The 13,050-nt window shown below is 45.6% G+C and overlaps 1 protein-coding gene across 13 annotated transcripts in view; it reads left to right on the top strand.

Moving 5' to 3' along the window:
* The window catches only part of GRK4 (G protein-coupled receptor kinase 4), a 61,183-nt gene that overhangs the window by 13,582 nt on the left and 34,551 nt on the right, over nucleotides 1–13,050 (top strand). For all 13 annotated transcript variants that reach the window (XM_078367697.1, XM_054253544.2, XM_054253541.2 and 10 more), the window contains one exon: nucleotides 3,006–3,083. Coding sequence is in view for 11 of the 13 variants with exons in the window: in XM_054253544.2 (XP_054109519.1) it covers nucleotides 3,006–3,083 (78 nt within the window). In the remaining 2 variants the exon portion in view is untranslated. The remainder of the gene's footprint in view (nucleotides 1–3,005; nucleotides 3,084–13,050) is intronic.

The following is a 13,050-nucleotide window of genomic DNA, read 5'->3' as shown; positions in this document are numbered from 1 at the left end:
CCTGAACCCAGGAGGTGCAGGTTGCGGTGAGCCGAGGTCTCACCATTGCACTCCAGCCTGGGTAACAAGAGCGAAACTGCGTCTCCAAAAAAAAAAAAAGAAAAGAAAATTGGGAGAATTTAACAGAAAAGTGCTCTTACTTTTGTACCAGGGTTGTGACCCTTCTCGCAGCCTCGGTCTGTCCTAGTCATATCGGCAAATACGTCTGGAGCACCTGTTACATGCAGACATATGTTCTATGTCACGTCACTGAGTTTGAATTTCTTTTTCCTCTGACACAGCTTTTTAAAACCTTGAGAGTATATGTTTACGTGTGATATGTTCTTTCCGAAAAGCATTTGCGGCTGTTTTGTTGTTTGCTTCCTTCCCCCAGATTTCTCCCAGTCCTTTCCTTTCTGGCACTGTTGCTAGAATAAGGTGATTCCTCTTCTTTTTCTTCTTTTTTTTTGGAGATGGAGTTTTGCTCTTGTCCCCCAGGCTGGAGTGCAATGGCATGATCTCAGCTCACTGCACCTCTGCCTCCTGGGTTCAAGGGATTCTCCTGCCTCAGCCTCCCGAGTAGCCTGGGACTACAGGTATGCACCACCACTCCCGGCTAATTTTTGTTATTTTTGGTAGAGATGGAGTTTCCCCATGTTGGCCAGGCTGGTCTCGAACTCCTGATCTCAGGTGATCTGCCTGCCTTGGCCTCCCAAAGTGCCGGGATTACAGGAGTGAGCCACTGCGCCTGGCCAGTTGTTTTTGAAGCCAGAGTTCCACCGTGGTGGGGCATGCCTACTCAGTTCTGGGATGGAATCTGTATATGTTTTCATGTAGTGGGTAATGTTTGCCAAGCTGCCATATTTTAAGAATTTAGGGACCTACTGTTCTTCCTTAGGTAAAAATAGCCGAACTGCATTGCTGAAACTCTATTTCTTTTTAGTCTTCTGATATTGTCATGTTACCTATCGTCGTGAGGTGACAGCCATTTGACTGCGGTAATGGGTTATGTTTTTGCTTTTTCTATAGCCGTTCTGTAGGTTCAGAAATAATGCCCGACTGGGCTATTTTGCTGCGCTTCCTGCTTTGACTATCCTTGTGACAGGTGATGACAGGCTCTGTGAGCTTCTCCAGTGAAGGGACCGTATCTTACTCATTCCCCTCTCCTGGCGCCTGGCATGGCTGTTTGCCCTGTTTCTTGATCATTGCATGAATTAATGGCATCTGTATTATTCAGCCAGAGAAGCAGAACGCATAGGAGATAGATAGGACATTTATTGTAAGGAACTGACTTACACAGTTGTGGGGTCTGGTTAGGAAAGTCTGAAATCTGTAAGACAGACCATCAGGAGGGGCGCGGTAGGACTCTGGAAACGGGCTGAAGCTGCTGTCCTCAGGCAGAATTTCTTCCTCTGGGAAGACTCATCCTGTTGATAACACCTTTCAACTAGGCGTGAAGGTTGGAGTCACCTAGATTGTCTAGCATCATCTCCTTCACTTGAAGTCAGCTGATGTGGACTGTGGTCATGTATGCAGATACCGTCACAGCAACACCTGGATTTGTGTTGATTGAATCATGGGGACACCGCCTTCCCGGCCGGCTTGTTGAGGCCCTCGCAGGATCAGACTTGCTTTCTCTTCCGTTAGTTGCCTGCCGCACAGTATCCAGGGCTCCCAGCACCTGAGTGGTTTCTTTTTGAGACTAAGGCTCGCTCCATCACCCAGGCTGGAATTGAATGGCTCCTTCTTGGCTCACTGCAACCTCCGCCTCCCAGGTTCAAGTGATCCTTCTTGCCTCAGCCTCTCCAGTAGCTGGGGTTACAGGTGTGCACCACCACATCCAGCTAATTTTTGTATTTTTAGTAGAGACAGGGTTTCACTGTGTTGGCCAAGCTGGTCTTGAACTCCTGACCTCAGGTGATCCGCCTGCCTTGGCCTCCCAAAGTGCTGGGATTACAGGTGTGAACCCCCATCCCCACAGTTAAGTTTAAAGGTTCCATAAGTAAACAGTATACTCATTATTTGTCATGTGAGTACAGTGCCCTTGAACGTAGAAGGTGAAGCTGGGTCTGTCTGGGTCATCAGGCTGATGGTCATGGACCTGCTCTGGGCCTGTGAAGGATACGGGATCAGTAGAGCAGCTTCCTTCAGCCTTCACTTCCTTCCTTCTCTCTTCAGCTGCCATCTGGCTTTCGGCTTCACTACTCTTTTGAGGTCCGCTACGTGCAAAACCCTGTAGCTTTCTGTGAGGCACCCTCATGCTGGAGTTTCTATGGCTGCTGACATCACTGACTAGCTCCTTCTGGAATTCTCTTACCTGGGCATTTATGACCTCTCCTTAGGTTTTCGTTTTCTCTTGTCAGTTAGTTTCCATTCTTCTTTGTGGTCTACCCTCTGTACATGCTTAGACGTTGGTCAAGCTGTGCTGACCGTCCGGCTGGTTTCTGGCCTGGACGATGCCACCCACTCCTGTGGTCTGTCCCCTGCACTTGTGTGCAGATGACCCTACTTTGCTATCACCAACTCTGACTTCCCCTGGGAGCTTCGGACCCAACTTCACAAGTGTCTCTTGGACATCTGGAAATGGCCATTGCCTAGAACAGTTTAAGCTCTTTATTTAGACACCTTTAATGGATGAAATGTCATATGGCATAGAAAGTAGTATGGGAAGCATTGCTCTAAACCTTCATTAACCTCCTTTGAAAAACTGACTTCTTCCCCTCTCCTACCCCTTGCTTTCCCAAAGAAGAGCTCTAGATACTTGATCAATAGAGTCGGTCTGTGGCTCTGAGGATATCAAACCAACCCTGTAAGTCAAAGAATTTGGAACATTATGGAACCTTATTGGTGAAGAAGCTTAACTAACTTTTTTTAAGAGATGGGAGCTCACTGTGTTGCCCAGGCTGGCCTCGAACTCCTGTGCTCAGGTGATCCTCCCAGCCGCGGCGTCCTGAGTAGCTGGAAGTAGGTATGCACCACCACACCTAGTCAACTGCTCTCTTCTTCTCTTCCGTCTCTCCAATCAGGCAGAATATGAAGTGGCAGATGATGAGACCCGAAGTGACTGTGGACTGTCAGTCTTCAATAGATTCTTCAGTGATAAGGTGTGTTTTCTTGTTTATATTAAAGATTTATAAAGAGATAGAGTACATAGCCCTTTTTACTTTGTCAGATAAAATATAACATATATTAAAAGCGTTAATTCAGCTGAGTGTGGTGGCTCACGCCTGTAATCCCAGCACTTTGAGGGGCTGAGGAAGGAAGATCTCTTTAGCCCAGGAGTTTGACACCAGCCTGGCCAACATAGTGAGACCATCTCTACAAAAAATAAACAAAAAAACTAGCTGGACACAGTGGCGTGCATCTGTAGTCCCAGCTACTTGGGAGGCTGAGGTGGGAGAATCGCTTGAGCCCAGGAGACTGAGGTGGCTGTGAGCCAAGGTCACATCACTGCATTCTAGCTTGGGTGACAGAGCCAGACCCCGTCTTAAAAAAATAAAAACTAAGATCAGGCCCAGTGGCTTATCCCTGTAACCTCAGCACTTTGGGAGGCCGAGGCAGGCAGATTGTTGAGCTCAGGAGTTTGAGACCAACCTGGGCAACATGGCAAAATGCCATTACTACAAAAAAGGGAAAAATAATTAGCTAAGCATGGGGGTGCACACCTGTGTTCCCAGCTACTTGGTAGGCTCACGTGGGAGGATTGTGTGAGCCCAGGAGGTTCAAGGCTGCAGTGAGCTGGGATCATACACTCCAGCCTGGACAACAGAGTAAAGACCCTGCTTCAAAACCACCACCCAACATTAATTAATCTTAACAAGTTTTACTTTATTGTAGATGTTTCTCTTTTGCATTTTTGTTTGATGTCATGAGGAAATTAACAATTAAATATCTTAAAGACATTGATTTGGCCAGGTGCAGTGGCTCACGCCTATAATCCCAGCACTTTGGGAGGCCACGGTGGGCGGATCACTGGGTCAAGAGATTGAGATCATCCTGGCCAACACAGTGAAACCCCGTCTCTACTAAAATACAAAAATCAGCTGGGCGTGGTGGCACATGCCTGTAGTCCCAGCAACTCGGAAAGCTGAGGTAGGAGAATCGCTTGGAGGTGGGAGGCGGAGGTTACAGTGAGCCGAGATCACGCCACTGCACTCCAGCCTGGCGCCTGGTGACACAGTGAGACTCCGCCTCAAAAAAAAAAAAAAAAAAAAAAGACTGATTCAAAATACTTAAAAGTTGCAGAATATAGAGTTGGAGAATTTTATTTGTCTCTCTTGGACTAAAAAGAACATTTTTTTCTAAAAGCTTGAATGGGTCTTAGCTTTTAGGTTCTTGTAGTTAGTATGTCACTGAAATTAGAGCTGTTTCCTTCACATGTCTTCTCTTAGAAGTTCTCAGTTCCGGGCAGGGCCCCATGTTGAAGGGATGGAAGAACAGGAATAGGAATGAGGGCAAACATGTAATTACTACTCCAGGCTGGGTGCAGGGGCTCACGCCTGTAATCCCAGGACTTTGGGAGGCCAAGGCAGGCAGATCATTTGAGGTCAAGAGTTTGACACAAGCCTGGCCAATATGATGAAACCCTGTCTCTACTAAAAATACAAAACTTAGCCAGGCATGGTGGTGCACGCCTGTAATCCCAGCTACTAGGGAGGCGGAGGCACAAGAATCACTTGAACCCAGGAGGTGAAGATTGCAGTGAGCTGAGATCACTGTTCAGCAAGTGAGACGCTGTCTCAAAACAAAACAAAACCAACCAACAGTGCTCTAACACGTAGTACATTACGTAACTATCACAGCAAACCGATGAGGTAGATACTATTATCAAGTCTGTTTTTGTATGGTAAGACTGAAAATCCGCGACTAAGTGGCTTACCCAGTGTTACACACTCAGTAAGTGACGGAACCAGGGATCAAACATGTAGAGAATGGGATTAGAGAGTAGTGTGGTGAGAATGAGTTCAAAGTATTTGGGTTTGAAGCGTAGCCAACTGCATAGAGGGCCATCAACTTAGGGGAGCTTTGCTGTAAAAACGATAGAGCACCAGAGGGGATGGCCAGCACAAATATCCATGCAGTGGGTGGTGTCAGAGGCATGGTTCGGACCCTAGTGAGTTTCTGCCCCAGCCTCCAGCCCCACAGGTTACTCTTCTCAAACACAGCAGTTACAACATGCGCATATTTGTAGGTACCTTCGGGACACTAGTTGGAATGAGTAGAAGTTTCATTTATCTGGTTCTAATTTTTAATTTTGTTTTGAGACAGAACCTTGCTCTGTTGCCCAGGCTGGAGTGCAGTGGTGCGATCTCGGCTCACTGCAACCTCTGCCTCCCGGTTTCAAGTGATTCACATGCCTCAGCCGCCTAAGTACACCACCACACTTGGCTAATTTTTGTATTTTTAGTACAGATGGGGTTTCCCCATGTTGGCCAGGCTGGTCTTGAACTCCTGCCTCAAGTGATCTGCCTGTCTCGGCCTCCCAAATTGCGGGGCTTACAGGCATGAGCCACCACACCTGGCTTCCATTTATCTAGTTATTTTGTCTTTTTTTTTTTTTTAACTCCCTTTTCTTTTTTCACCTCTCCTGAAGAAATACCCAGATAGTAAGGGAGGGTATCAAGAAGAAGGAAATAATTATAAAGAGAAAAGAAAGGATTTCAAAGTGAGTGATGGTGGCTATGGCACATGTGGAAGGGAAGGAAAGGAAGTCACACATGGTGGCATGGTGCCGTAGTCTGTTCTGAGCTGCTGTAACAGAATTTCATTCATTCATTTATTTTAACTTCTATTTAAGTTCAGGGGTACGTGTGCAGGTTTTTTTATGTAGGTAAACTTGTATCATGGGGTGTTGTACAGATTATTTCATCACCCAGGTATGAAGCCAAGCACCCATTATTTATCTTTCTTGATTTGCTCCGTCCTCCCCCCTCAATCCTCCAATAGGCCCCGCTGTGTGTTGTTCCCCTCCATGTGTCCGTGTGTTCTCATCATTGAGCTCCCGCTTACCAGTGAGAACATGTGGCATTTGGTTTTCTGTGCCTGTGTTAGTTCGCTAAAGATAATGACCTCCAGCTGCTTCCGTGTCCCTGCAAAGGACACGATCATTGTTTTTATGGCTGCATCGTATTCCACGGTGTATACGTGCCCCATTTTCTTGATCCAGTTTATCACTGATGAGCATTTAGGTTGATTCCATGTCTTTGCTATCGTGCATAGTGTTGCAATGAACACATGCATGCATGGAGACCGGGTAATTCCTAATAAAAAGAAGTTTCTTGGCTCACAGTTTTAGAGGCTAGGATGCCCAATTCAAGGTACTGTTGACCCAAAAGGAAGAAGCTGAGACACAAAATGTAATTTTATTAAAGAGTTGAAAAAAAAAAAAAAAAACTGGCCGGGTGCGGTGGCTCACGCCTGTAATCCCAGCACTTTGGGAGGCCGAGGCAGGTGGATCATGAGGTCAAGAGATCGAGACCATCCTGGCCAACATGGTGAAACCCCGTCTCTACTAAAAAATACAAAAATTAGCTGGGGGTGGTGGTGCAAGCCTGCAGTCCCAGCTACTTGGGAGGCTGAGGCAAGAGAATTGCTTGAACCTGGGAGGCGGAGGTTGCAGTGAGCTGAGATCGCGCCACTGCACTCCAGCCTGGTGCCTGGCGACAGAGCAAGACTCTGTCTCAAAAAAAAAAAACACCAGAAGAACAAAAAGAGTTTACAGCCAGGCGCGGTGGCTCACACCTGTAATCCCACCACTTTGGAAGGCTGAGGTGGGCGGATCACCTGAGGTCAGGAATTCAAGACCAGCCTGGCCAACATGGTGAAACCTCTCTTCTACAGAAAAAAAGAAAAAATTAGCTGGGTGTGGTAGCACAAGCCTATAATCCCAGCTACTCGGGAGGCTGAGGGAGGAGAGTTGCTTGAACCCAGGAGGCAGAGGTTACTGTGAGCCAATATTGTGTCACTGCACTCCAGCCTGGGCGATACGGTGAGACTCTTTCTCAAAAAAAGAGTTCACTTGAGCCAAAGTAAAGGCAGCTGCATGGGACACACTTCCAGGTCGCCTTGGGAGGTGCTCCATTGGTCTTGGCTACTGGCAGGCTTTGAAGGCAAAGGAATGGGCTGATACAAAGTCGTTTGACAGGAATTCTCACTGATGTAAGAGAGAACAGTGATCGGTGATTGGCTATGCATTGTTGAACGACAGAGTGAGAGTATGAGTTACGGGGTGCAGTATATGGCATTTATAGAGACTTGGCATCAGTCTAGAGACCACTAGTATGTGGCTTCAAGACGTAATTATTTAGCTCAAGGGGCAGTGAGACATGACTGCTCTGGGCCTGATAATCTGAAGGGGCTCACCTTCCTCAGATAAAAAGCTTTCTTTCCCCCTCAGTGCCGGCCTCTGGCAAGGGCCTTCTTGCTGTATTGTCACATGGTGGAAGGGCAGAGAGAGATTGCTTGCACACGTGTCTGAGCATGTGCACACAAAACAGGGCGAACCTGCTCCAGGATAACCAGACAAGGGCATTAGTCCCTTCATGAAGGTGGAACCTCTTCAATGCCTCTTAATGGTCCTGCCTCCCAGTGCTGTCACAGTGTCAATTAAATGTCATCATGAGCTTTGAGGGGCCCGGACAAACGTTCAGATGATAGCACTTGGTAATAGAGGTGTTTATGGGCTGCCTGAAGATGGTGTCGCTGGAGAGCTTTGTTTTTCTTTTCTTACCACCAGCTGGGGAAACTGCCACATTCTTCCTCTTCCCACCTGATGGCCCTGCTCTTACGCTTTACTGAAACAAAAAACAAACAAATAAAAAGCAGTGATTCACATCATTATTGTAGTTTTTCCTTTTCTTGTCTTTTATTTAAAACCAGCAACATGAGTACCCAACGTTAAACAACAAACAAAACAAGCAAACCAGCAACAATAAACTTCTCTTCTTTGACACCCTAGAAAGGGAACCCCTCGGCTAGGTGGGTGGCTCGTGCCTGTAATCCCAGCACTTTGGGGGCCGAGGCAGGAGGATCTCTTGATGCCAGGAGTTCAAGAAAAGGGAACTCCTTGAGGTCACTTCCTCAAATTTCAACAACCCAGAATATCCAGAGTACCTGAAAGTAAAGGACACTGTGTGTGCTCGTTCCTGCATTTCTTTATTCAGTCACTCAGACATTCTTAGCTTTTCTTCGTTTTTCTCTCAGGATTCTCAAGTATTAAAATTCAGCCAGATTTGAATTTATGGTTTAAAAGAATCATAACTAAAACCAAGTGGATTTTTCCCTAGGGATACAAAATTGGTTCAATATTTGAAGATCAATTAATATAATATACCATATTAATAGAATAAAAGATTTAAAAACCACATGATCATCTTAATAGACAAAGAAAAGGCATTTGATAAAATTCACACCCTTCATAATAAAAGCACTGAGCACATTAGGAATGAAATGAGTCCCTTCCTGAAGGTGGAACCTCTTCAATGCATCTTAATGGTCCTGCCTCCCAGTGCCATCACAGTAACAAAGTCAACAGGAGCTTTGGCAGGGAGGGACAGATGTTCAAACAATAGCACTTGGTGATACATAAATGATATCTATGAAATATCCATAGCCAACAGCATACTGAAATGTGAAAGACTAGGCCGGGTGCGGTGGCTCACGCCTGTAATCCCAGCACTTTGGGAGGCCGAGGCGGGCGGATCACCTGAGGTCAGGAGTTGGGAGACCAGTGTGGCCAGCATGGTGAAACCCTGACTTTACTAAAAATACAAAAATTAGCCAGGCCTGGTGGTTTGAGCCTGTACTCCCAGCTACTAGGGAAGTCGGGTAGGAGAATCGCTTGAACCTGGGAGGCGAGGGTTGCAGTGAGTTGAGATAGCACCACTGCACTCCAGCCCAGGGTGACAGAGTGAGACTACATCTTGGAAAAAAAAGAGAAAAAGAAGACTAGATGGGCAATTAGGCAAGAAAAAGAAATAAAGGTATTGGCTGGGCTCAGTGGCTCCTGCCTGTAATCCCAGCACTTTGATCCCAGCCAAGGCAGATGGATCACCGGAGGTCAGGAGCTGGAAACCAGCCTGGCCAACATGGTAAACCCCATCTCTACTAAAAACACAAAAATTAGCCAGGCGTAGTGGCGGGCGCCTATAATCCTAGCTACTCGGGAGGCTGAGGCAGTAAAACTGCTTGAACCCCGGAGGAGGAGGTTGCAGTGAGCCAAGGTCGCACCATTGCACTCCAGCTTGGGTGACAGAGCAAGACTCTGTCTCAAAAAAAAGAAAAGAAAGAAAAGCTATTTAGATTGTAAAGGAAGCAGTAAAACTCTCTTTGCAGATAATAATCTTGAATATAGAAAATACGAAGGAATCCACACGGAAAGGAAAAGACCACTGGAGTTAATAAGTGAGTCTGGTAAGGTCGCAAGATACAAAATCACTCTACAAAATTCAGTTGTATTCCTATACACTAACAATTAAAATCCAAAAGACAAGAAACCAATCCCCTTTGTACATCATCAAAAAAGAAATAAAATACTTAAGTACCAATGTAACATAATAAGTGTAATAACACTTATGCTCTGAAAACTAGAAAGCACTGAAAAAAATTAAAGAAGACCTAAAGAAATGGAAAGACGTCGCGTGTTCATCAATCAGACGACTTGATGTGAAGATGGCAGTACTCCCCAGACTGATCATGGATTCAACGTCATCCCCGTCACAATCCGAACTACCTTTCTTTGTGTGTGCAGCAATTAACAAGCAAGCTAATCTTAGAAGTCATATGGATAGTAAAGGGACCCGGAAGAGTCATAACGTTCTTTCAAAAGAACGTGGTTGGAGGGCTCACACTCCTCAATTTCAAAACTCACCACAAAGCTACAGTAATCAAGACAGTATGGTCCTAGCATGATGATAGACATATAGTGGTCACCGGTCTGAAATGAGGAGTCTAGAAATAAATTCATGCATTTGTCTTAGTACATTTTGTGCCACTGTATCAGAACACCGGAGATTGGGCAATTTACAAAGAACAGAGATTTGTTTCTCACAGTTCTGAAAGCTGAGAGTCCCAGGTCAAGGAGTCCACATCTAGTGAGAGCCCACTTGCTGCATCATCCATGCAGAAGAAGAAGAGGGCATGCACACGCCTGGGGCTGTGGGGGAAGGGGGCTGAGCTTAGCTTCTTATCGGGAGCCTGCCGTAACAATAACTAAACCAATCCTGAGATGGCAGCATGAATCCATGTGTGAGGGGCAGAGCCCTCATGATCTGATCACCTTTTAAAGGCCCCACCTCTCAACATTGTGTTGGGAATTAGGTTACCAACATGCCGGGCTCAATGGCTCACACCTGTAATCCCAGAGCTTTGGGAGGTGGAGGTGGGCGGATCATGAGGTCTGGAGATGGAGACCATCCTGGCTAACACAATGAAACCCCGTCTCTACTAAAAATACAAAAAATTAGTCAGGCGTGGTGGCATATGTCTGTAGTCCCAGCTACTGGGGAGGCTGAGGCAGGAGAATTGCTTGAACCCAGGAGGCAGAGGTTGCAGTGAACTGAGATTGTGCCACTGTACTCAAGCCTGGGCAACAGTACAAGACTTTGTCTCAAAAAAAAAAAAAAAAGTTACTGACACATGAACTTTGGGGCACACATTCAAACCATAACACATTAACAGTCGATTAATTAATTGCCTTATCACAAGGATGCCAAGACAATTCAACTGAGAGACAGAGTAGTCTTTTCAACACAGGGTGCTGGAACAGCTGGATAGCCACAGGCAGAGAATCACGTTGAACCCCTACCTCATTCCATAGACAAAACATGGATGCGGAATGTATCAAAGACCTAAATATAAGAGCGAAAACTATACAGCTCTTAGAGGAAAGTGTAGGTGTAAATCGTCAATACCCTGAAATCAGTCAGTGACTTCTTAGATATGACACCGAAAGCACAAGCAACGAGAGAGAAAATAGACAAACTGAACTTCATCAGAATTGAGTTCTCTGCTTCAGAGAACACTATCAGAATGAAAACATGACCCACAGAATGGGAACAGTATCTGTGAATCAAATATTGGTAAGGGTCTAGTATCCAGAATATATAAAGAACTCTTACAATGCAACAATAAAAAGATGACCTAATTTTTTAAAATAGGAAAGTAAATGTAATTTTCAACACAGAAAAATAAGCATAATTCTGCACAATCCACCCTCCCGTCTCCACCACTGGTCTTTCCCATTAGAGTTTCCTCTCCCTAAAAATTTTAAAAAGCAAAGCACGGAGTCATTTGGTAAATTTGGCCTTGTTAACTACTTATTCTGAAAAACAATGATCTTTCCTTAATTGAAAGGCCCACAAGTGTCACTTCGGCATTAGGCTGGTAGTTCTGTACCTTGCCTTGCCATACTTCAGGTCACCTTAGCTTACCTCCATCTCTCATGGATATTAGAAACACCGCTATTCCTTTGTGTATTAATATACAACTTTTCTATGATACGGAAAATAGGAGCACTATTTGGAGTTAATCAGAAGAGTCTTTTTCTTTTTTTTCTTTTTGTCACCAGGCTGGAGTGCAGTGGCGGGATCTCAGTTCACTGCAACCTCCGCCTCCCCGATTCAAGCGATTCTCCTGCCTCAGCCTCCCGAGTAGCTGGGACTACAGGCTGTGCCACCATGCCCAGCTAATTTTTGTTTTTTTTAGTAGAGACGGGGTTTCACCATGTTGGCCAGGATGGTCTCAATCTCTTGACCTTGTGATCCACCCGCCTCAGCCTCCCAAAGTGCTGGGATTATAGGCATGAGCCACCACGCCCAGCCAATAGTTTTTGTAGAATCTACCTGCTACTTAGTTTCAGAAAAACTGAGACCTTTGGAGGGGAAATGAGACTTTTAAAATACTGTCTTTGTCTTCTGAGAACATTTTGTCTCATTTTCTGCTGTGTCCAGTGCCTGGAACAATGCATATTTGTTGAGCAAATGAGTGAACAAACTTCTTTTCTTATAAAGGAAAATGAATGGACCCATCTTACTCTTATCACAGCCTTGCTGCATAGAAAGAAGTGACTGGAGAGTCCAGCAGGGCGTGTGTGGTTCGATCTCGGCGCTCCCCTTGATACGTGCGCACTGGAGAGGGGTTTCCCAAGCCTTTCCTCACTCATCAGCGTGGTGGTTGTGGGGCTAAATGAGACCGTATATGTATATATATTAGACAGAGTTTTGTTGTTGTCGCCCAGGCTGGAGTGTAGTGGCACGATCTTGGCTCACTGCAACCTCCGCCTCCCAATTATTCAGGAGGCCGAGGCAGGAGAATCGCTTGAACCCGGATTATCCCAAACCTGGATTATCCCAATAATCCTGTCACCATTTTCACCATTTTGGCAAGGCTGGTCTTGAACTCCTGACCTCAGGTGATCCACCCTCCTCAGTCTCCCAAAGTGCAGGGATTACAGACATGAGCCACCGCACCCGGCTGAGACCATATATATTTAAATGCCTCGAATGTATTAGATAATTTAAATGGTAGCTACTAATCATGATTAATTATAACGATATTGTTGATTTTTTCAAATGTGAGTTTTCTCGTTGTTTACTTTCAACTTATTTTAGGAGATGATTTATTAGAAATGCAGATTTGCTCTGGTGGCTTGGCTCTGTCACAGGCAAAAGTCAGTCTGGGATGCATGTCTTGTTTCTAATTACACATGAGGTGGACAGCTGAACGTGGTCCGGAGAGCGGTTTGTCACGTGTTTCCTTTTCCCGAATTCCCTGGGTGAGGGTTAAAGAGAACGGGACTGTGCACCCAGGAACACTGTGAGGGGGAGTATGGAGTGACAGAGCCTTCCTGGAGGGTAGTTTCACAATAAATATGCATGTTTAAAATGCGAGGATCTTTTGGGTGGTACTTCCGTTCTTAGGAATCTACACTATGGAAATACAAAGATGTTCATGGTGGTGCTGTTTGCTGTGGGAAAACTGGCAACTGGGTTGTAACTGGGGACAGATAAACTCACACCAGAAAACCTTGCAGTCACTCAAGAAAATGGGGTAGCTCTATAGACATTAGCACAT

The sequence above is a fragment of the Callithrix jacchus genome, chromosome 3 (assembly GCF_049354715.1).
Source record: "Callithrix jacchus isolate 240 chromosome 3, calJac240_pri, whole genome shotgun sequence".
NCBI classification, from domain to species: domain Eukaryota; kingdom Metazoa; phylum Chordata; class Mammalia; order Primates; family Cebidae; genus Callithrix; species Callithrix jacchus.
The sequence above is the reverse complement of the archived record's forward strand: the minus strand, read 5'-3'. Positions and strand labels throughout refer to the sequence as shown.